Genomic DNA, 23135 nt, shown 5'->3' with positions numbered 1-23135 from the left:
GAACACACACACGGCTATCCGCTCTGAGAGGAAAGGCCTTCTTCCCATCTGCCTGCCAGTGAAACAGGAAGTGGTGATTACATCAGGAAGACAAGTCCCACAGGACTCCTCTTACAGCTCACTGATCTGATAGCTAATGACCCAAAGCACTGCAGGGAACACACACAGAGGTGGGGACTGGGGATGGTCTTCTCTCACTCTCTCTCGCTCGCACGCACACACACAGCTTAGAAAAGTAATCTCAGAGAGGCCCTGCTCCTGAGCTCCCATCAGCAGCGAATATTAATTTGAAAAGGAAAATGAAGGTGTTCCTGCAAATAATATATTGTCCCGAATCGCATCAAACCGTTACTCTAATCAAAACTAATTGCACCGACTCGTTTCAAACGAAAACATATCCTTCCTGTCCCGTATCAAAGCCCTTGTATCTAGATGCGTATCGAATCGCTCATGAAGGAGACACAGACCATGCAACCCAAACCAAATCAGACGTCCAGTCACTCTTTCTCTGGTAATTTTCAGTTAAGAGCGTAACCGAAAGTCGCTGGTTTGAATCCCTGAGACGACTAAGTGAAAATGCTATCGATGTCCCCTTGAGCAAGGCAGTTAACCATAATTGCTCCTGTAAGTTGCTCTGGTTAAGAGTATCTGCTAAATGACTAAAATGTAAATGTAAAATTCAAGACATGGTGGAGAGGAGCGTAACAAGGGCAATAATACAGAGACCTACAACCAAATAGGACATAGTTTCCATGGCAGCAACACTCACATCAACACAAGGAGCCCTGGGACCAGGGAAAACAGAGAGGACATAATTTCTGATGATTCCTTCTTTATCTCACTGTAGGTTAAGCACAGCCAGGACTGTTTTAGACCAGAGGGAATTCCATCAACAACCTCAAATTTGTCTACAGTAGGGCTGTCAGAGCTAATCAGTTAACTCAAGTTAACTTTTTGTCATTTTAGTGTTCAAAGGTATTCAAAATACACTGAAAACATGCAAAATCCATAATCTATAAAACTAAAAATAGCACTGCGAGGTCAAAACAAGTTGACATTGAGGTTAAAGAACGTGTGCTTTATCAATTTAACAGATTTTACTTATCGTTACTTTGGGCAAAATCAAGACGGCAAATATTCTTGTAATGCTTTTTGTATAAAAATCTTAAAATTACAGCTCCATTTGAGCAAATTCTGAATTTGCGATTAATCACAGCAAATCTTGCAATTAACTTGATTAAATGTTTTAATTGTTTGACAGCACTAGCCAATAGACTAAACAGTGTAGGAAACTTTTTGTATGAGGTTGAGTGGCATTTTAACCATTTAAGGCTTTCAGTACAGTTCAGTGTAAATTGTATGCTTTTCCCAGGTCTTTGTCATTGGGCACTAAACCAGTCGCTTGTGTCTAAGCCGTGAAGAGAAACCCTTTCTAACAGAAGACTAAGTCATAAAAGGTACCATCCCTCCCGGGTAAACTTCACCTTGTAAAGTTTTAAAAACACAGCTGTTGGGACATCTATCCGTCAGTCTAGCTCCACCCCTGCCCTGGCCTGACCTGTGTACAACTGACCCTTACAGAGGGCTCAATGGGTGGTATGCCCAATGTATGCCCAACACACACATACAACGCAGACAAGCACAAAGAACGCTCGCACACGCACACTGCATCTGCATATAAGATGTTATTGTTTAACTAACTATTAATCATCATTTGCATGGACAAATGATGCACTATGCACTGACTTTTCAATCCATGCCTCAGTACATCATCCACACACAGACACAAACATACAGACACACACGCCCCCCTGTTCACAGCTCAACGGCGTTATATTTTGACTTTGTGGGACGTGTGGAATGTATAGCATTCCCATAATTTCCCACGCATTCCACCCCCGCCAACCAGACACTTGCCCAAGCTTGCCCGACCCAGGGCTGTTGATGCTCCGCTGCCGGGATTGGGGAATTTGTAGGGAAAACACTTCTTGTGTCCGGGAAGATTAACCGATATCCCCACTTAGTCCTTTTCAAAAACACCCCGGTGTGTGGAGATTAGGAGGTAGGTATGGTGTAATTTACAGGTGAGAAGGTTTCTCCTGACACACAGCAGAATGATTAACTCTGGCTGCTGAAAGTATTCCATCTCAAAACCACAGAAGAAACAACTTACTATGTTAAAAATACAGTTGAAGTTGGAAGTTTACATACACCTTAGCCAAATACATTTAAACTCAGTTTTTCACAATTCCTGACATTTAATCCTAGTAAAAATTCCCTGTCTTAGGTCAGTTAGGATCACCACTTTATTTTAATAATGTGAAATGTCAGAATAATAGTAGAGAATGATCTATTTCAGCTTTTATTTATTTCATCACATTCCCAGTGGGTCAGAAGTTTACATACACTCAATTAGTATTTGGTAGCATTGCCTTTAAATTGTCTAACTTGGGTCAAACGTTTCAGGTAGCCTTCCACAAGTTTCCCACAATAAGATGGGTGAATTTTGGCCCATTCCTCCTGACAGAGCAGGTGTAACTGAGTCAGGTTTGTAGGCCTCCTTGCTCACACACGCTTTTTCAGTTCTGCCCACACATTTTCTATAGGATGGAGGTCAGGGCTTTGTGATGGCCACTCCAATACCTTGACTTTGTTGTTCTTCAGCTATTTTACCACAACATTGGAAGTATGCTTGTGGTCATTGTCCATTTGGAAGACCCCTTGCGACCAAGCTTTAACTTCCTGACTGATGTCTTGAGATGTTGCTTCAATATATCCACATCATTTTCCTACCTCAAGATGCCATCTATTTTGTGAAGTGCACCAGTCCCTCCTGCAGCAAAGCACCCCCACAACATGATGCTGCCACCCCAGTGCTTCACGGTTGGGATGGTGTTCTTCGGCTTGCAAGCCTCCCCCTTTTTCCTCCAAACATAACGATGGTCATTATGGCCAAACAGTTCTATTTTTGTTTCATCAGACCAGAGGACATTTCTCCAAAAAGTACAATCTTTGTCCCCATGTGCAGTTGCAAACCGTAGTCTGGCTTTTTAATGGCAGTTTTGGAGCAGTGGCTTCTTCCTTGCTGAGTGGCCTTTCAGGTTATGTCGATATAGGACTCATTTTACTGTGGATATAGATACTTTTGTACTGGTTTTCTCCAGCATCTTCACAAGGTCCTTTGCTGATGTTCTGGGATTGATTTGCACTTTTCGCACCAAAGTACATTAATCTCTAGGAGGCAGAACGAGTCTCCTTCCTGAGCAGTATGACGGCTGCGTGGTCCCATGGTGTTTATACTTGCGTACTATTGTTTGTACATATGAACGTGGTACCTTCAGGCATTTGGAAATTGCTCCCAAGGATGAACCAGACTTGAGGTCTTCAATTTTGTTTCTGGGGTCTTGGCTGATTTCCTTTCGATTTTTCCACGATGTCAAGCAAAGAGGCACTGAATTTGAAGGTAGGCCTTGAAATACATCCACAGGTACACCTCCAATTGACTCAAATGATGTCAATTAGCCTATCAGAAGCTTCTAAAGCCATGACAAAATTTTCTGGAATTTTCCAAGCTGTTTAAAGGCACAGTCAACTTAGTGTATGTAAACTTCTGAGCCACTGGAATTGTGAAACAGTGAATTATAAGTAAAATAATCTGTCTGTAAACAATTGTTGAAAAAATTACTTGTGTCATGCACAAAGTAGATGTCCTAACCGACTTGCCAAAACTATAATTTGTTAACAAGAAATTTGTGGAGTGGTTGAAAAACAAATTTTAATGACTCCAACCTAAGTGTATATAAACTTCCGACTTCAATTGTATATATTTCCCATGTAGTAAAAATAAAGGTTGCAAGGCAAGCAATTATGAAGAAGGATCCAATCAGCATGTCTAACCACAATATGAAATCAGAGGTGCAGACTACGGAAGTTAAAAAAAAGTTAGGATGGAGATATATATTGCCCTGGCTACGCAATGCACACAAAAGGTCCATGGAGTGAAACTATGCATTGTCACACTATACTATTGAATATGCTGAATCCTCTTATGTAAAGGCAAGAGAGCACACACACACACACACACAGAATGAACAGGTGAGAATCACCTTCCTGCTGCATTGAGATCTCTGCAGCAGCGTCACACTTTCGTAAACACTCTAAAGTTCTATGCAGTTCAGAACAAAGCTGAGATGTAGCGTACAGGCATGGCTTAGCATGGTTCGCATGGCCCTGTATTTGTTATGACCCAGGTGTGTAACCCACCTAAGACACAGACTCACTAAACCACCTAAGCCTATCTGTCCAACTATCCTGAAGTGCCCAACCACAGAGTGAATGACAGCTCCATGTCACAGGTTGTCTATCTACAGTAAAACTACACCTGTGTGTCACTGACCTGTGTCTACCTGGTTCTATGTCACCTGGTTGAGAGTCCTACCTCTGAGCTTGAGACCACGCTCCGCCATCTCTCCCACTATGCCTTCCGCCATCTCTCCCACAAACGAGAGACAAAAACATCAAAAAGGAGAAAAGCACTCCAGGAATGGAGCTCACATTCCTCTCTCTCTCACCTGACTGTAGTTTCTTGAACAGAGGAGAGGGAGAATAACAGAAGAATGCAGGGGAGGGGGGCCAGGGGCGGAGGGGTGAGAGAAGGGGTGAGAGGGGAGACACTACCAATGAGAGAGAGAGGAGCAGAGAGCAAGGCAGGGCCAGGGTGTGGTGGGATACAACGTGCTCCACTGAAGGAACACACAGCGTTCTCTGTCTAAACCCTGTCCCAGCATGCAACAGGGGACAGAGGCCTCCCACATTACGGAGGGAGACAGTGATAAGATGAGAGAGAGAGAGAAAGAGAGAACAAGAGAAAGAGGAAGAGAGGAACATAGAAAGAGAGGAAGAGAGAGAGACAGACAAAGAGAGAAAGAGAGAGAGAAAGAGAGAGAGAACAAGAGAAAGAGAGAGACAGACAAAGAGAGAAAGAGACAGACAGAGAGAAAGAGAAACCTGTAACCCTAACACACACAGGTTAGACACAACATTGGAAAGAAGAGGGCCAGATAAGGTTAGGATGGAGCCGAGGACTTGGATGGGTTACCGGTTATCTGTCTAACACAACATAAGACAGCACAGCAGCCAGCAGGGCTGCTACATCTCCAACATCAAACCATGGAAGAATGTCAAATATCAGATACACAGCCACAGTCCTATCAGACACAGGGAAAGACTGCAGAAGACAGGCCTAGAAAACTTGTGCAGAAACATGGCCTAAGGGACGGGGGGAAAACATACACAAAAAAACACTTTCTGTTGTTCTCTATAGTCTAGATCCAGTGATAACCCCTACACAACACAGTGAGAACATCCCCAGAACCAAACAGAGAAATACTGATGTCTGCCACGGTTGGCTGGGAGCAGTTGACTATGTGGTTCAACCTTACAGAGGTGCTGGTATTGCCCTGGATAAATGTGAAGTATTTCAAAACACACACACACACACAGAGAGAGATGCACAGAGACACATACACAGACACGGCCAGAAACACACATCACCATGCACAAAAAAACGCAGTGCTATTTTCTTTACGTGATGCTGGAATAAAGTTACTCAAAATTATGCAAATTTACTTTAAAGATACTTAAACTTGCTCATCAAATTCAACCCTAAAAGTGAACATGAATATTCTGTGGGGAAAAAACATTTACTCACTGTAGAGGAAGCCAGCAACGACTAATCTGTAGTGTACTGTCGATTAGACAGAGAGAGACAGAGTGAAAGCAATTCTAGCCTTTTTACTCTTTTCTTTAGTTGAAACAGGAAACTAAGAGAGCTCTGCTATTTATCCCGTACTACTCACCGAGAACAAGAGACACTCTCTCCTGCTTCCTCCTCTGTCTGGAAGCACTGTGCCTTCTCCAAGGCAGCCACTTACTCAAATTCATGATGGAGAGAACATATAAGAGAGAAAGAAACGAAAACAACAAACACGGAAGAGGAAGACAAGTAGTGGCACTGGCAGTCTGAGGAAGTGGACATTTGAGGGCGGTTTGCTGAGCATGCTGGGTATGTTTACTTGGATTGATGGTAAGGTGTACTCTGTTATGTCACACACACTACAGCAGGGGTGTGAGAAGAGGGCGATGGGGAGAGGGAGGTGGGGAAGGCACAAGGCCAGCTTGTCAAACAAGAAAAGTGTGACTTCCTGTCAAAGTGACAGATATAGTGTGTGTGTGTGTGTGTGTGTGTGCGTGCGTGCGTGCGTGCGTCGGGGGCAGTGTCACATCACAATTACAAAAAGGGAGAATCCTCCACTGGCCTAAACACAGCCACACAGCAGCCCCCCCCCAGCGGGTGGTCAGCTCACATCCTGTTACACGTGAGAGTGAGACAGCAGATCAACATGACCCCAGGATGACTCGTAACACACACCAAGAGATAGGGGTATCAGAGGATTTCTCTCTCTCTTAAACCCTGTATACTACCTTTATACAGTATTGGAAACAGAGAGATGACATATGACGAAGTCTTTGACAAATATTGTTCCCTTGACTCATCCCCCCATCGCTGCCAGAGAGAGGAGAGGAAAGACAGTCAATTTGGCCACTAATGACAAAACCTCTCTACAATGAGGAACAACTGGACCTACATCCATCCCCTCCCATGAGAAATGAGAGGGAGAGAGAGAACAGAGAGAGGGGAGGAGGGGTTTGTTTGGTGTGTTTTGTTTTCACTCTTCCTTTCTCCCACGAGGAGGAAATGGAAAAGGATTACAAGCCTGGTCAGTCCCGTGACTAACTTCCCTCTGAGTCAGATTGCATTATCAACACTTCCTTCCATAGAGGATCAGACCAGCTGGGGTTAAGACAGGGCTGGGCTAGACAGAACCCTAATATACAGTCTAGGACAGCACTGAGTTGGGTTTGGGTTGGGTGGGGCTGGATTTGGTATGGAGTGAAATAATCTGAGAACCAGAGGGACTTTCCACTGAGCTCCACTCCCCTCAATATGTATTTGGACAGTGAAGCTAACATGTTAAATGTGACTCTATACTTCATCATTTTGGATTTGAGATTAAATGTTTCATTTGAGGCTACAGTATAGAAAGTCACCTTTTATTTGAGGGTATTTTCCTACATATCTGTTATGCCGTATAGAAATGAAAGCACAATGTGTATCAGTCCCCCCATTTGAAGTTGTGATAAGTATTTGGACAAATTCACTTAGAGTGGTCCCATTTTTGGTCCCATATTCCTTGCACTCAATGACTACAATCGCTTGACTACAATCTTGTTGGATGCATTTGCAGTTTGTTTTGGGCTATGTTTTGCCTACTAGGGGACTGCATGGTTTAGATGTCCTGGATGGCAGAAAGCTTGGTCCCAGTGATGTACTGGGCCGTACGCACTACCCTCTGTAGTGTCTTGTGGTCGAAGGCTGAGCAGTTGCCATACCAAGCATGGTGTAACCAGTCAGGATGCTCTCGATGGTGTAGCTGTATAACTTTGCGGATCTGAGGACCCATGCCAAATCTTTTCAGTCTCCTGAGGGGGAATAGGCTATTTTTGTGCTGTAAACAATTGTTGGAAAAATTACTTGTGTCATGCACAAAGTAGATGTCCTAACCGACTTGCCAAAAGTATAGTTTGGCAAGTCGGTTAGGACATCTACTTTGTCACCTGTGTGTGTGTGTGTGTGTGTGTGTGTGTGTGTGTGTGTGTGTGTGTGTGTGTGTGTGTGTGTGTGTGTGTGTGTGTGTGTGTGTGTGTGTGTGTGTGTGTGTGTGTGTGTGTGTGTGTGTGTGTGTGTGTGTGTGTGTGTGTGTGTGTGTGGACATTAAGACATCAACTTTGTGCATGACACAATACATTTTTCTAACAATTGTTTACAGACAGATTATTTTACTTATAATTCACTGTATCACAATTCCAGTGGCTCAGAAGTTTACATACACTAAATTGACTGTGCCTTTAAACAGCTTGGAAAATTCCAGAAAATTACGTCATGGCTTTAGAAGCTTCTGATAGGCTAATTGACATATGTTGAGTCAATTGGAGGTGTACCTGTGGATGTATTTCAAGGCCTACCTTGAAACTCAGTGCCTCTTTGCTTGACATCATGGGAAAATCAAAAGAAATCAGCCAAGTCCTCAGAAACAAAATTGAAAACCTCCACAAGTCTGGTTCATCCTTGGGATCAATTTCCAAATGCCTGAAGGTACCATGCTCATCTGTACAAACAATAGTACGCAAGTATAAGCACCATAGGACCACGCAGCCGTCATACCACTCAGGAAGGAGACGCGCTCTGTCTCATAGAGATGAACGTACTGTGGTGCGAAAAGTGCAATTTAATCCCAGAACATCAGCAAAGGACCTTGTGAAGATGCTGGAGGAAACAGGTACAAAAGTATCTATATCCACAGTAAAACGAGCCCTATAGAAGCCACTGCTCGAAAACCGCCAGTAAAAAGTCAGAATACGGTTTGCAACTGCACATGGGGACAAAGATCATACTTTTTGGAGAAATGTCCTCTGGTCTGATGAAACAAAAATAGAACTGTTTGGCCATAATGACCATCGTTATGTTTGGAGGAAAAGGGGGGAGGCTTGCAAGCCGAAGAACACTATCCCAACCGTGAAGCACTGGGGTGGCAGCATCATGTTGTGGGGGTGCTTTGCTGCAGGAGGGACTGGTGCACTTCACAAAATAGATGGCATCATGAGGTAAGAAAATGATATGGATATATTAAAACAACATCTCAAGCCATCAGTCAGGAAGTTAAAGCTTGGTTGCAAATGGGTCATCCAAATGGACGATGCAAGCAATCCAAGCATACGTCCAAAGTTGTGGAAAAATGGCTTAAGGATAACAAAGTCAAGGTATTGGAGTGGCCATCACAAAGCCCTGACCTCAATCCCATAGAAAATGTGTGGGCAGAACTGAAAAAGCATGTGTGAGCAAGGAGGCCTACAAACCTGACTCAGTTACACCTGCTCTGTCAGGAGGAATGGGCGAAAATTCACCCAACTTATTGTGGGAAGCTTATGGAAGGCTACCCGAAACATTTGACCGAAGTTAGACAATTTAAAGGCAATGCTACCAAATACTAATTGAGTGTATGTAAACTTCTGACCCACTGGAAATGTGATGAAAGAAATAAAAGCTGAAATAAATCACTCTACTATTATTCTGACATTTCACATTCTTAAAATAAAGTGGTGATCCTAACTGACCTAAGACAGGGAATTTTACTAGGATTAAATGTCAGGAATTGTGAAAAACTGAGTTTAAATGTATTTGGCTATGGTGTATGTAAACTTCCGACTTCAACTGTAAGTTTCCCTGCATTAAAGTCCCCAGGCACTAGGAGCGCCGCCTCTGGATGAGCATTTTCCTGTTTGCTTATTGCCTTATACAGCTCATTGAGTGTAGTCTTAGTGCCAGAATCGGTTTGTGGTTGTAAATAGACAGCTACGAAGAATATAGATAAAAACTCTTGGTAAAAATTGTGGTCTACAGCTTATCATGAGATACTCTACCTCGGGCGAGCAAAACCTTGAGACTTCCTTAATATTAGATTTCGTGCACCAGCTATTGTTTACAAATATTCACAGACCACCACCCCTTTTCTTAACTTCTTGCAACTATAGGGGGTGCTGTTTCAAATTAGCATAATTGTCTCTACAGATTAAACTGCCTAGTACTCAATTCTTGCTCGTACAATATGCATATTATTGTTATTATTGGATAGAAAACACCCTCTAGTTTCTATAGTCGTTTGAATTATGTCTCTGAGTGAAACAGAACTCATTCTACAGCACTTTTCCTCCCAGTGTGTGAGATTTAGACATCTTGGCCTCTGGTTCGAGATCAGTTTTTAAAGTCTCTGTTAATCCTATGAGATACAAACACTGCCCACGTCTTCCACTAGATGTCAGTAAGTGGTGACAATTTGAATGGAGTTGATTGCGCAATCATTGGCTCTATAAATGACAAAATACCGGAAGTAAGCCTTCCTTTGGACACTGCGCTCAACGCGAGAAGGATATCTGACTGGCCTTTTTCCAAGCATTGGTTTAGCCAGTAATATAGCGTCGGTCATCTTTTTACTTGCTATAGGTGTTAGAAACATCATAATGTAGTTAATTTAAACCGTTTTATAGCAATTTATATCCGTTTAGTGCGATTTTGAGGCATTGCTCTGTAATAGACTTTGAAGCTCCGGGCACGTTTCGGGGTCCCGGTCGTAGGTTAGTGGGCATTTCGACGGACAAGTGGACATCTTTCGACCAAAAGAAGATTAGACCCAAGAAAGGATTCATTGTCGAAGATTCTGATGGGAGAACAGCTCATAGTAAGAACAATTTATGATGATAAATCGTGTTTCTGTCGATAAATGTTAAACGTTTATGCCGCCATCTTGTTTGCTATAGCTTCACTTGGCGCAACCTGTATTGAAAAGTAAGGATAATTTAAAAAATGTAATTCCGCGATTGTATTAAGAATTAAATTGTCTATCAATCGCTGTCCACCCTGTATTTTTTAGTCAAGTTTATGAGTATTTATGTATAAGACTAGATCACTGACTAATATGGTGCACGACATTTTCTGACCAGCTGAGCTACTTTTGTCATTGTCTAACCATGATTTTGGTGGCTAAATATGCACATTTTCGAACAAACTGTATATGTATGTTGTAATATGATGTTACAGGAGTGTCATCTGAAGAATTCTGAGAAGGTTAGTGAAAAAATTAATATATTTTGGCGATGATACGATATCGCTCTCTTTGGCTAGAATCAGTGCTCGGGTAACGTTTGCGTATGTGGTATGCTAATATAACGATTTATTGTGTTTTCGCCGTAAAACACTTAGAAAATCTGAAATGTTGTCTGAATTCACAAGATCTGTGTCTGTCCATTGCTATGTGCTGTGTATTTTTAAGAAATGTTTTATGATGAGTAAATTGGTAATACAAGTTGCTCTCTGTAGTAATTCTAGGAGCTTTGGTGAGATTTGTGATGCTGGCTGCAATGGCAAACTATGATTTATACCTGAAATATGCACATTTTTCTAACAAAACCTATCCTATACCATAAATATGTTATCAGACTGTCATCTGATGAGGTTTTTTCTTGGTTAGTGGCTATCAATATCTTAGTTTAGCCGAATTGGTGATAGCTACTGGTGTTGAGAGAAAATGGTGGACAAAGAAAAATGGTGATTTTTGCTAACGTGTTTAGCTAATAGATTTACATATTGTGTCTTCCCTGTAAAACATTTTAAAAATCTGAAATGGTGTCTTTATTCACAAGATCTGTATCTTTCATTAGGTGTCTTGGACTTGTGATTTAATGATATTTAGATGCTACTATTTAATTGTGACGCTATGCTAGCGATGCTAATCAGTGTGGTGGGGGGGGGGTGCTCCCGGATCCGGGGTAGAGGCTCGTTAGAGGTTAACAGAGGCAGCTGTTATATCTTGCAGATGGACCAAAAACCCTGCAAGCTGTGTTATCCATGTCATCGTTCAGCCACCACTGGGTGAAACATAAGATATTACAGTTACAGCAACTTACAGCTTTTTGGTTACAGCAGATACGCGGCAGGTAGCCTAGTGGTTAACTTCTTATGGCTGGGGGGCGCTATTTTCACGTTCGGATGAAAAGCGTTTCCAGAGTAAACTGCCTGCTACTGAGACCCAGAAGCTAAGATATGCATATTATTAGTAGATTTGGATAGAAAACACTGAAGTTTCTAAAACTGTTTGAATGATGTGAGTATAACAGAACTCATATGGCAGGCGAAAACCTGAGAAAAATCCAACCAGGAAGTGGGAAATCTGAGGTTTGTAGTTTTTCAAGTGATTGCCTATCCAATATACAGTGTGAAATTTACTTTTACATTTACATTTTAGTCATTTAGCAGACGCTCTTATCCAGAGCGACTTACAGTAGAGTGCATACATTTTATTACATTTTTTACATTTTACATACTGAGACAAGGATATCCCTACCGGCCAAACCCTCCCTAACCCGGACGACGCTATGCCAATTGTGCGTCGCCCCACGGACCTCCCGGTTGCGGCCGGCTGCGACAGAGCCTGGGAGCGAACCCAGACCAGCCTGGGAGCGAACCCAGAGACTCTGGTGGCGCAGCTAGCACTGCAATGCACTGCCCTAGACCACTGCGCCACCCTGGAGGTCATGTTTGGTCCGATTGCACTTCCTAATGCTTCCACTAGATGTCAACAGTCTTTAGAACTTTGTTTCGGGCTTCTACTGTGAAGGGGGAGCGAATAAGAGCTGTTTGAACCAGGGGTCTGGCAGAATGCCGTTAGTTTAGTCACGCGCACGGCCGTGAGCACGAGCTCTGTTGCTTTTCATTTCTAAAGACAAAGGAATTGTCCGGTTGAAACATTATTGAAGATTTATGATAACATCCTAAAGATTGATTCTATACATCGTTTGACATGTTTCTACGAACTGTAATAGAACTTTTTGTCTGGACCTAGTGGACCAAGCCTGCGCCTTGTGCATTTGGATTACTGGACTAAACGCGCAAACAAAAATTAGGTATTTGGACATAAATGATGGACTTTATCGAACAAAACAAACATTTATTGTGGAACTGGGATTCCTGGGAGTGCATTCCGATCATCAGAGGTAAGTGAATATAATGCTATTTCTGACTTTTGTTGACTCCACAACATGGCGGGTATCTGTTTGGTGGCTGAGCACTGTACTCAGATTATCGCATGGTGTGCTTTTGCTGTAAAGCTTTTTTTAAATCTGACACAGCGGTTGCATTAAGGAGAAGTATATCTTTAATTCTATGCATAACACTTGTATCTTTCATCAATGTTTATGATGAGTATTCCTGTAAATTGATGTGGCTCTCTGAAAAATCACCAGATGTTTTGGAGGTAAAACATTACTGAACATAACACGCCAATGTAAACTGAGATTTGTGGATATAAATATGAACTTTATCGAACAAAACATACATGTATTGTGTAACATGAAGTCCTATGAGTGCCATCTGAAGATCATCAAAGGTTAGTGATTAATTGTATCTCTATTTCTGCTTTTTGTGACTCCTCTCTTTGGCTGGAAAATGGCTGTTTTTTGTGACTAAGCGCTGACCTAACAATCGCATGGTATGCTTTCGTCGCAAAGCCTTTTTGAAATTGGACACTGTGGTGGGATTAACACGTTTATCTTTAAAATGGTGTGTAATACTTGTATGTTTGGAGAATTTTAATTATGAGATTTCTGTTGTTTGAATTTGGCGCCCATTACTTTCACTGGCTGTTGTCAAATCGATCCCGTTAACGGGATTTCAGCCGTAAGAAGTTTTAAGAGCGTTGGGCCAGTAACCGAAAGGTTGTTGGTTCGAATCCCTGAGCTGCTCCTGTAAATCGCTCTGGATTAGAGCGTCTGCTAAATGACAAAAATGGTCAATGTAAAATACGTTTAATCCTCTACTGAACCAAAATCCCTGTTGTCTAAATTGTATTGTGCATCAAAAAAACTCACATTATTATTATACACTGAACAAAAATATAAATGCAACATGTAAATTGTTAGTTTCATGAGCTGAAATAAAAGATCCCAGAAATTTTCCATACGCAGAAAAGGCCTCTTTCTCTCAAATTTTGTGCACAAATTAGTTTCACTGCTAATGAGAATTTCTCCTATCTTTGCCAAGATAATCCATCCACTTGACAGGTGTGGCATATCAAAAAGCTGATTAAACAGCATAATCATTACAGGTGGACCTTGTGTTGGGGATAACAAAAGGGAACCGTAAAATGTGTTATTTTGTCACACAACACAATGCCACAGATGTCTCAAGTTTTGAGGGAACCTGCAATTGGCATGCTGGCTGCAAGAATGTCCACCAGAGCTCTTAATGTCAATTTCTTTACCATAAGCCACCTCGTTGTTTTAGAGAATTTGGCCTCACAACCACGTTGTCACGACTTCTGCCGAAGTCGTTGCCTCTCCTTGTCCGGGCGGTGTTCGGCGGTCGACTTCACCGGTCTTCTAGTCATCATCGATCCATTTTTCATTTTCCATTGGTTTTGTCTTGTCTTCCCACACACCTGTTGTCAATCCCATTCATTACCTGTTGTGTATTTAACCCTCTGTTTCCCTTCATGTGTTTGTCAGAGATTGTTCGTTGTCATGTGTTGTGTTAATTGTGTATAGGTGTGCGACGGGTCTTCGTACCCAGATTTGTTTTTATATTTTTTCCGTGAGTGTTATGGAGCAGATTACTAGGACTTTAATTAAAGTACTCCATTCTACACTCTATTTGACTCTCCTGCGCCTGACTTCCTCTGCCACTTATACACGCCATTGTGACAGAATCTCTGACCTTAAAAAATGAAGTCAGCAGGAGGAGGCACTTCACTAATGGAGGTTGAGGAACGCGTCCTGGAACACGCGGCGGAGATTGACAGTCTGTGCGCTGCCATGGATCGCATTGTCCAGAGTATGGATCGCTGGGAGAGACAGGGAGCGTGTCCAGTACCTCCACCACCCCCTGGAATTCCTTCGAACGTTTTTTCCCCTCCGGAACAGAACAGGATCCAGTTATCCCTACCCACGGGATACAATGGAGATACTGCCAGTTGCCAGGGTTTTCTCCTAAAACTGAACTTGTATCTGGCCACGGTCTCTCCAGTACCATCAGACCGTGAGAAAAGCTTCGCCCTCATCTCCTGCCTTACCGGGAAAGCCCTGGAGTGGGCCAACGCTGTGTGTGGAGAGGATAAGGCGTTGGACCATTTTGAGGAGCTCATCTGCCATTTCCGGAAGGTATTCGACCACCCATCCGAAGGCAGAGCAGCAGGTGAGCTCCTCTATCATCTGAGGCAGGGGAAGAGGAGTGCCCCAGGAGTTCGCGTTGGAGTTTAGGACTTTGGCTGCCGGCGCTGGATGGAGCGACAGGGCCCTGATCGACCACTACCGTTGTAGTCTACGCGAGGACGTCCGTCGGGAGCTGGCCTGTAGAGACACCACCCTCAACTTCGACCAACTGGTGGATATGTCAATCAGGCTGGACAACATGCTGGCTACTCGGGGACGTCTAGATCGGGGTCTGGTTGTTCCATCCTCCCGCACTCTCTCTCCCGAACCTATGGAATTGGGAGGGATGGTGCGCAGGGAGACCGGAGGGGGTACCCGCTCGAGCACCATCTATGATCGCAGAGATCACACTGCTGATCGGTGCCGGGTTGGTTCCTCTGGGAATAGAGAAGGCAGGCAGGGCACTCTGGCATCACCCCAGGTGAGTAGGCACCATTCTTATCCAGAGCCCTCTGTTGCACTTATGTTTGTCTCTGTCACTTTTCCGGATTTTTCCCTGCAGTCCCAGTATAAGGCGCTAGTAGATTCAGGCGCGGCTGGAAATTTCATTAATAAAAATTTAGCTCATAGTTTAGGGCTTCCTATTGTGTCTGTGGATATGCCTGTTCCTATTCATGCCTTAGATAGTCGACCATTAGGGTCAGGTTTTATCAGGGAGGTCACCGCACCGTTGAATATGATAACGCAGGAGGGTCACAAGGAGAAGATTAGTCTTTTCCTTATTGATTCCCCTGCGTATTCTGTGGTGCTAGGTCTACCCTGGTTAGCGTGTCATAACCCCACTGTTTCTTGGCCACAGAGGGCTCTCACGGGGTGGTCGCGAGAGTGCTCAGGTAGATGTTTAGGGGTTTCCGTTGGTGCTACTACGGTGGAAAGTCCAGACCAGGTCTCCACCGTGCGCATTCCCCCTGAATATGCCGATTTGGCACTCGCCTTCTGTAAAAAGAAGGCGACTCAATTACCACCCCATCGACAGGGGGATTGTGCGATAGATCTCCTGGTAGACGCTGCATATCCCAGGAGTCATGTGTATCCTCTGTCGCAAGCGGAGACAGTGGCTATGGATAATTATATCTCTGAATCCCTGCGTCAGGGGTTCATTAAGCCATCCATTTCACCCGCCTCTTCGAGTTTCTTTTTTGTGAAGAAGAAGGATGGCGGTTTACGCCCGTGCATTGATTATCGAGACCTTAATAAAATCACGGTAAAATATAGTTACCCGCTACCTTTGATCAATACAGTAATGGAGTCAATGCGCGGGGCCCGCTTCTTCACAAAATTGGATCTCAGGAGTGCGTACAATCTGGTGCGTATTAGGAGGGGTGATGAGTGGAAGACGGCATTTAGCACCACCTCAGGTCATTATGAGTACCTGGTCATGCCATATGGGTTGATGAATGCTCCATCAGTCTTCCAATCGTTTGTAGATGAGATCTTCAGGGACCTGAACGGGCAGGGTGTAGTGGTGTATATCGATGATATTTTGATATACTCTGCTACACGCGCTGAGCATGTGTCCTTGGTGCGCAGGGTGCTTGGTCGCCTGTTGGAGCATGATTTATATGTCAAGGCTGAGAAATGCTTGTTCTTCCAACAATCCATCTCCTTCCTAGGGCATCAGATTTCCACTTCAGGAGTGGAAATGGAGAGCGACCGCATTACAGCCGTGCGTAATTGGCCGACTCCAACCACGGTTAAGGAGGTGCAGCGTTTTTTAGGGTTTGCCAATTACTACCGGAGATTTATCCGGGGTTTTGGTCAGGTTACAGCTCCCATTACCTCACTGCTAAAGGGGGGACCGGTGCGCTTGCAGTGGTCGGCCGAGGCGAATAGGGCTTTTGGTAAACTGAAGGCTCTGTTTACCTCGGCGCCTGTGTTGGCTCATCCGGATCCCTCTTTGCCATTCATAGTAGAGGTGGACGCATCCGAAGCTGGGATAGGAGCAGTGCTCTCTCAGCGTTCGGGTGTGCCACCGAAGCTTCGCCCCTGTGCTTTCTTTTCGAAGAAGCTCAGCCCGGCGGAGCGTAACTATGATGTGGGGGACCGAGAGCTGTTAGCTGTCGTAAAAGCCTTGAAGGTGTGGAGGCATTGGCTTGAGGGGGCTAATCACCCTTTTCTCATCTGGACTGACCACCGCAATCTGGAGTACATCCGGCAGGCGAAGAGACTAAATCCTCGCCAGGCAAGGTGGGCCATGTTTTTCACTCGTTTTGTGTTTACGCTTACTTACAGACCAGGCTCCCAGAACGTCAAGGCAGACGCATTGTCTCGGCTGTATGACACAGAGGAGCGACCCATGGATCCCACTCCCATACTCCCAGAGTCGTGTTTGGTGGCGCCAGTAGTGTGGGAGCTGGACGCGGACATTGAGCGGGCGTCACGTGCAGAGCCCTCTCCTCCTGAGTGTCCAGCTGGTCGTCTGTACGTTCCGTCTGCTGTCCGCGACCGATTGATCTATTGGGCTCACACATCACCCTCCTCTGGTCATCCTGGGATAGGTCGGACGATGCGCTGTCTTGATGGGAGGTACTGGTGGCCCACTTTAGCTAAGGACGTGAGGATTTATGTTTCCTCCTGTTCGGTGTGCGCCCAGTGCAAGGCTCCTAGACACCTGCCTAGAGGTAAGCTTTTACCTTTACCCGTTCCTTAACGGCCGTGGTCGCACCTGTCAGTGGATTTTGTGACTGATCTTCCACCTTCACAGGGTTACACCACGATCCTGGTCGTTGTGGATCGGTTCTCTAAGTCCTGTCGTCTTCTCCCTTTGCCCGGTCTCCCTACGGCCTTACAAACTGCGGAGGCTCTGTTTACACATGTTTTCCGGCATTATGGGGTGCCTGAGGATATAGTGTCTGATCGGGGTCCCCAGTTCACGTCAAGGGTCTGGAAGGCGTTCATGGAACGTCTGGGGATCTCGGTTAGTCTTACCTCAGGTTTTCACCCCGAGAGTAATGGGCAGGTGGAGAGAGTTAACCAGGATGTGGGCAGGTTTCTGCGGTCCTATTGCCAGGACCGGCCAGGGGAGTGGGCGAAGTTCGTGCCCTGGGCAGAGATAGCCCAGAACTCGCTACGTCACTCCTCCACTAACCTTACCCCTTTCAATGTGTATTAGGGTATCAGCCGGTTCTGGCTCCTTGGCATCAGAGTCAGACCGAAGCTCCTGCGGTGGACAATTGGTTTCGGCACGCTGAGGAAACTTGGGAGGCAGCCCACGTCCACCTTCAGCGTGCCATAAGGCGCCAGAAAATTGGCGCAGACCGTCGCCGCAGTGAGGCCCCGGTGTTCGTACCAGGGGACAGGGTCTGGCTCTCGACCCGAAACCTGCCCCTCCGCCTGCTCTGCCGGAAGCTGTGTCCGTGGTTTGTGGGGCCGTTTAAAGTCCTGAGGAGAGTGAACGAGGTATGTTATAGATTACAACTGCCCATTAATTACCGTATTAACCCCTCGTTCCATGTGTCTCTCCTCAGGCCGGTGGTGTCTGGCCCGCTCCAGGAGGCTGAAGTGCGTGAAGTTCCTCCGCCTCCTCTAGACGTCGAGGGGGTCCCGGCGTACGCTATTCGATCCATTTTGGATTCGAGACGTCGGGCGAGGGGCCTTCAGTACCTCGTGGACTGGGAGGGGTACGGGCCGGAGGAGAGATGCTGGGTTCCGGTGGAGGACGTTTTAGATCCTTCTATGTTAAAAGAATTCCACCGCCTCCATCCGGATCGCCCTGCACCTCGCCCTCCGGGTCGTCCCCGAGGCCGGTGTCGACGCGCTGCTGGAGCCGCGCGTCGGGGGGGGGGGGTAATGTCACGACTTCTGCCGAAGTCGTTGCCTCTCCTTGTCCGGGCGGTGTTCGGCGGTCGACTTCACCGGTCTTCTAGTCATCATCGATCCATTTTTCATTTTCCATTGGTTTTGTCTTGTCTTCCCACACACCTGTTGTCAATCCCATTCATTACCTGTTGTGTATTTAACCCTCTGTTTCCCTTCATGTGTTTGTCAGAGATTGTTCGTTGTCATGTGTTGTGTTAATTGTGTATAGGTGTGCGACGGGTCTTCGTACCCAGATTTGTTTTTATATTTTTTCCGTGAGTGTTATGGAGCAGATTACTAGGACTTTAATTAAAGTACTCCATTCTACACTCTATTTGACTCTCCTGCGCCTGACTTCCTCTGCCACTTATACACGCCATTGTGACACACGTGTAACTACACCAGCCCAGGCCCTCCACATCTGGCTGCTTCACTTGCGGGAACTTCTGAGACCAGCCACCTAGACAGTTGATGAAACCATGGGTTTGCACAACAGAAGAATTTCTGCACAAACTGTCAGAAACCGTTTCAGGAAAGATCAACTGTGTGCTCGTCGTTCTCACGAGGGTCTTGACCTGACTGCAGTTCAACGTCGTCACCGACTTCAGTGGGCAAATGCTCACCTTCAATGGTCACTGGCACGCTGGAGACACGTGCTTCTCACGGATGAATCCTGGTTTCAACTGTACCGGGCAGATGGCAGACCCTTATGGCGTTGTGTGGGCGAGCGGTTTGCTGATGTCAACGTTGTGAACAGAGTGCCCCATGGTGGCAGTGGGATTATGGTATGGGCAGGCATAAGCTATGGACAATTGCATTTTATCGATGGCAATTTGAATACACAGAGATACCGTTATGATATCCTGAGGCCCATTGTCGTGCCGTTCATCCGCTGCCATCACCTCATGTTTCAGCATAATGCACGGCCCCATGTCGCAAGGATCTGAACACAATTCTTAGAATCTGCAAATGTCTCAGTTCTTCCATGGCCTGCATACTCACCAGACATGTCACCCATTGAGCATGTTAGGGACGCTCTGGATTGACGTGTACAACAGCGTATTCCAGTTCGCACCAATATCCAGCAACTTTGCACAGCCATTGAAGAGGAGTGGGACAACATTCCACAAGCAAAATTCAACAGCCTGGTCATATCTATGCGAAGGAGATGTCGCGCTGCATGACGCAAATGGTGGTCACACCCAATACTGACTGGTTTTCTAATCCACGCCCCTCCTTCTTTTTGTTAAGGTATCTGTGACCAACAGATGCATATCTGTATTCCCAGTCATATGAAATCCATAGATTAGGGCGTAATGAATTTATTTTAATTGACTGATTTCCCTATATGAACTGTAACTCAGTAAAATCTTTGAAATTGTTGTATGTTACCTTTTATATCTTTGTTCAGTGTAATTGTGTGAACATTTGGTAATGCTGTATACCCCAGTATGGTACAGAAACGATAGGACAGTATAAACATCTGGATACCACCCAACCCTAACACACACGAGCCGGGCTGTGCTGGCTGAGAAGGAACAGGGGAGTCAATGGTGGGGCCCACGTCTCAGAGAACTCAGGCCACAGAGACAAACACTCCATAGAAATCTCCCAGAATGCCACAGGCCCACGCCCTCGTGCTGTATGTGCTGAACTAGGGAGGAGGCCTCTGTTCCACTCTTTTAATCCCTCATTCCTTCCTTCACTCACTCACTCTCACCATCCCAAAACATCTCTCTCCTTCATTCACACTTTCCATCTGAAAACCTCACTCATTCCTTCACTAACACACTCTTTCATTCCTTCACTCATAGCTCTATTTTGTTTTGTGTTGCACTTGCCTGCAAAGAGAAAGACACCCTAACATTAAAGCTGTCACAAAGGATTTAGGCACTCTAACACTCCCTTCTCCAACCCCTCTCCTACCCACAATGGCCTCTGATAAATAGCCACCGCAGAAATGGTTGCCAGGACACCGCATGCAACCCCCCCCCCCCCCCCTCCTTCCATCTCAGACAACCAGTAAAGGTGTCTCTAGTATTTGTTGTTATGCCAGTAGCCTTCTGTCTAGCTTCTCTCTACTATGTCTGTCTATTGTCAGAAATTCAGAAGACTTCCACACAGCGGCAGAAGCCACAAATCACCACTGTGCCCTGAAATAATGTTCGGTGACATAATAAAAAGCTAGAGTTACTTTGAAAAACACACCCATATTGGCATACACACAAGCAAATAAACACAACATACAGTGTCACACACAGAAGGAACAATCACACGCAAAAATGATCTAAGTAACACACACAGTGCTGGATGTCAGAGAATCTTCTGAGGTGTCATGGTAACAGCTGGTCTAGCTGTGCTGCTGGTCCGTCATTAGTATCCTGCAACTGCCTGCAACTGCCTCCATCACACACACACAGTATGAACTTAAGGTCAGTTACTTCCTGCAGGGCTGCATATTCCCCCAGACAGGTAGTAAGTTAATAATCCTCTACACATCTTATAGCACAGAATTCCACATGGACAGTTCTTTATATTGGATCCCATGTTGTATAACTCCCCATGGAGTTGAAATTGAGCGAAAAGGAGAATATTACACACATTCCTGTGTGTGACCACCTGGGGGGAAAGGCCATACCAGGTTACTATAGCAACACACCTCCATCCATGAACTAGAACTAAAAGCGAGGCTAAAATGACAGGATAGGTGACAATGCCAAGTGGTCAGCTGGAGGAGGGTTTGAGAGGATTTAAGGCCCAACTAAGTCCAAAGCCAACAGCATATAGGCCAAAACATTGGTTGAAAAATGGGTAAAACATTAAAAGACTGGATCATTTCCCTTTGACCTCACCATGAGGTCATTGCCTTACCATAATTCTGTCCTGACAAACAGCTCGCTCCATAAAGAACAGATAACATGGTGTCAGGAGTTAATTTAGTCTGTATTAACTGTTAAGAAACTTTTATTACCAAAATGTCAGAGCTGAAATGGACCATAGTAGAAAATAAGATTTCTCTCTCAGGTTGGTAAAGTATTAGAATACTGAATGTAGGAGGCAGTAGAACATGTCGCTAGGTTAATATTTACTTTCTGGGCCTGAGCCTATTTTATAAAATCCCCCTCGGTCAGGGGAAGGATCAGAAGCTAGATTGGGCAACAAAGCTTATTTCCCTAACGATCAGGACAGGGGGAGAAGGGAGCGAAGCAGGAGAAGGGAGGCTACTTCTTGGGTGTGTATACTGTATGTAGGGGTGTGATAACTGGCAGACAAGGGGGGTGGGAAGGGATATGGGGGGATGTTTCGGCAGTGAGGGCAAGGAGGGGTAGTGGGGGCGGGGTCCCAGATGCAGGTTCTCACAGCCATCTCCTGCTGGGAGGATACAAGAGGAGAATACACACACACAGCAGCGTGAACACAACGAAACAGACACTGTGACACAGGTACAATAGGGTTTCAAACACTACAGTTTAACAGTTTCTTCCCTGGGCAGTAGGCCTACTCCCTGACAGAGGAGTTTAAATGTGTAGCATTCACACAGTCACACCCTGGGGGAATATCTTGGCCTCCGCTTCTGTCCCAAATTTCCACACACTCTGAAATCCGAATGGAGCTTTCCCTCCCTTTTCCAGCTGGGTTCTAGCACTTGGAGCAGTACCATCACAACACACACACGCACACACACACCACCTAAATACACCACACAACCTAAACAGTAGGCCTACTGTGCCCCTGCAATGAGAACATTTCTTAAAGTTTCCAACACTCTAACACTCACACAATACACATACATATGAACTCACACACCCTCTTGTTACCCGGATTTTGACAACAACAATGAGTCATCAAAGCAACATTAGCTAGCGAGCCTCTCCCTTTCAAAGCATTAACCCCAATGACAACACACAGACACATGTTGCACGTCACACGAACGAACACACACACCATCACACACATGCAAAAGGAGATCGACGTTCTGTTCAGTGGCTCTGGGTCTGTGCCCCCAAATCCTTCTTAAGAAGAATGACAGGGAACATCAGCAGTCCATAAAGGCACAGGGGGGGTGAGAAACAGATGGGAAAGGGGTGAGAGAAGCATAGAAAGAAAAAGTGAAAGACAAGAACAGAGCTGAGAATAATAAGGCTCTCATCACATTTACGTGTTCGTCAATTAGCAGACGCTCTTATCTGAGCAACTTGCAGGAGCAATTAGGGTTAAGTACCTTGCTCAATGGCACAGACAGATTTTTCACCTAGTCGTCTCAGGGATTTGAACCAACCTTTCGGTTGGGAGGTGTTAAGTCCCAGGGTCCTTAGCTTAGTGATGAGCTTGGAGGGTACTATGGTGTTGAATGTTGAGCTGTAGTCAATGAACAGCTTTCTTACATTTGTATTCCTCTTGTCCAGTTGGGACAGTGCAGTCAGTGTACAGAGTGATGGCGATTGCATCGTCTGTGGACC

General features: G+C 45.2%; 1 protein-coding gene across 6 annotated transcripts in view; it reads right to left on the bottom strand.

Moving 5' to 3' along the window:
- utrn (utrophin) overlaps positions 1–23135 on the bottom strand; it is a 314619-nt gene that overhangs the window by 267467 nt on the left and 24017 nt on the right. For 5 of the 6 annotated variants that reach the window (XM_055885257.1, XM_055885262.1, XM_055885261.1 and 2 more), the window contains exon 1: positions 5859–5958. The exons of the other annotated variant lie outside the window; for it this stretch is intronic. In XM_055885257.1, the coding sequence (XP_055741232.1) occupies positions 5859–5943 (85 nt within the window). In that variant the 5' untranslated portion in view covers positions 5944–5958. Of the gene's footprint in view, positions 1–5858; positions 5959–23135 lie in introns of those variants that run through there. 6 annotated transcript variants of the gene reach the window in all.

This window comes from Salvelinus fontinalis, chromosome 27 (assembly GCF_029448725.1).
Source record: "Salvelinus fontinalis isolate EN_2023a chromosome 27, ASM2944872v1, whole genome shotgun sequence".
In the NCBI taxonomy this organism is placed as follows: domain Eukaryota; kingdom Metazoa; phylum Chordata; class Actinopteri; order Salmoniformes; family Salmonidae; genus Salvelinus; species Salvelinus fontinalis.
Note: the sequence above shows the minus strand (reverse complement) of the source record. Positions and strands in the feature narration are given on the sequence as shown.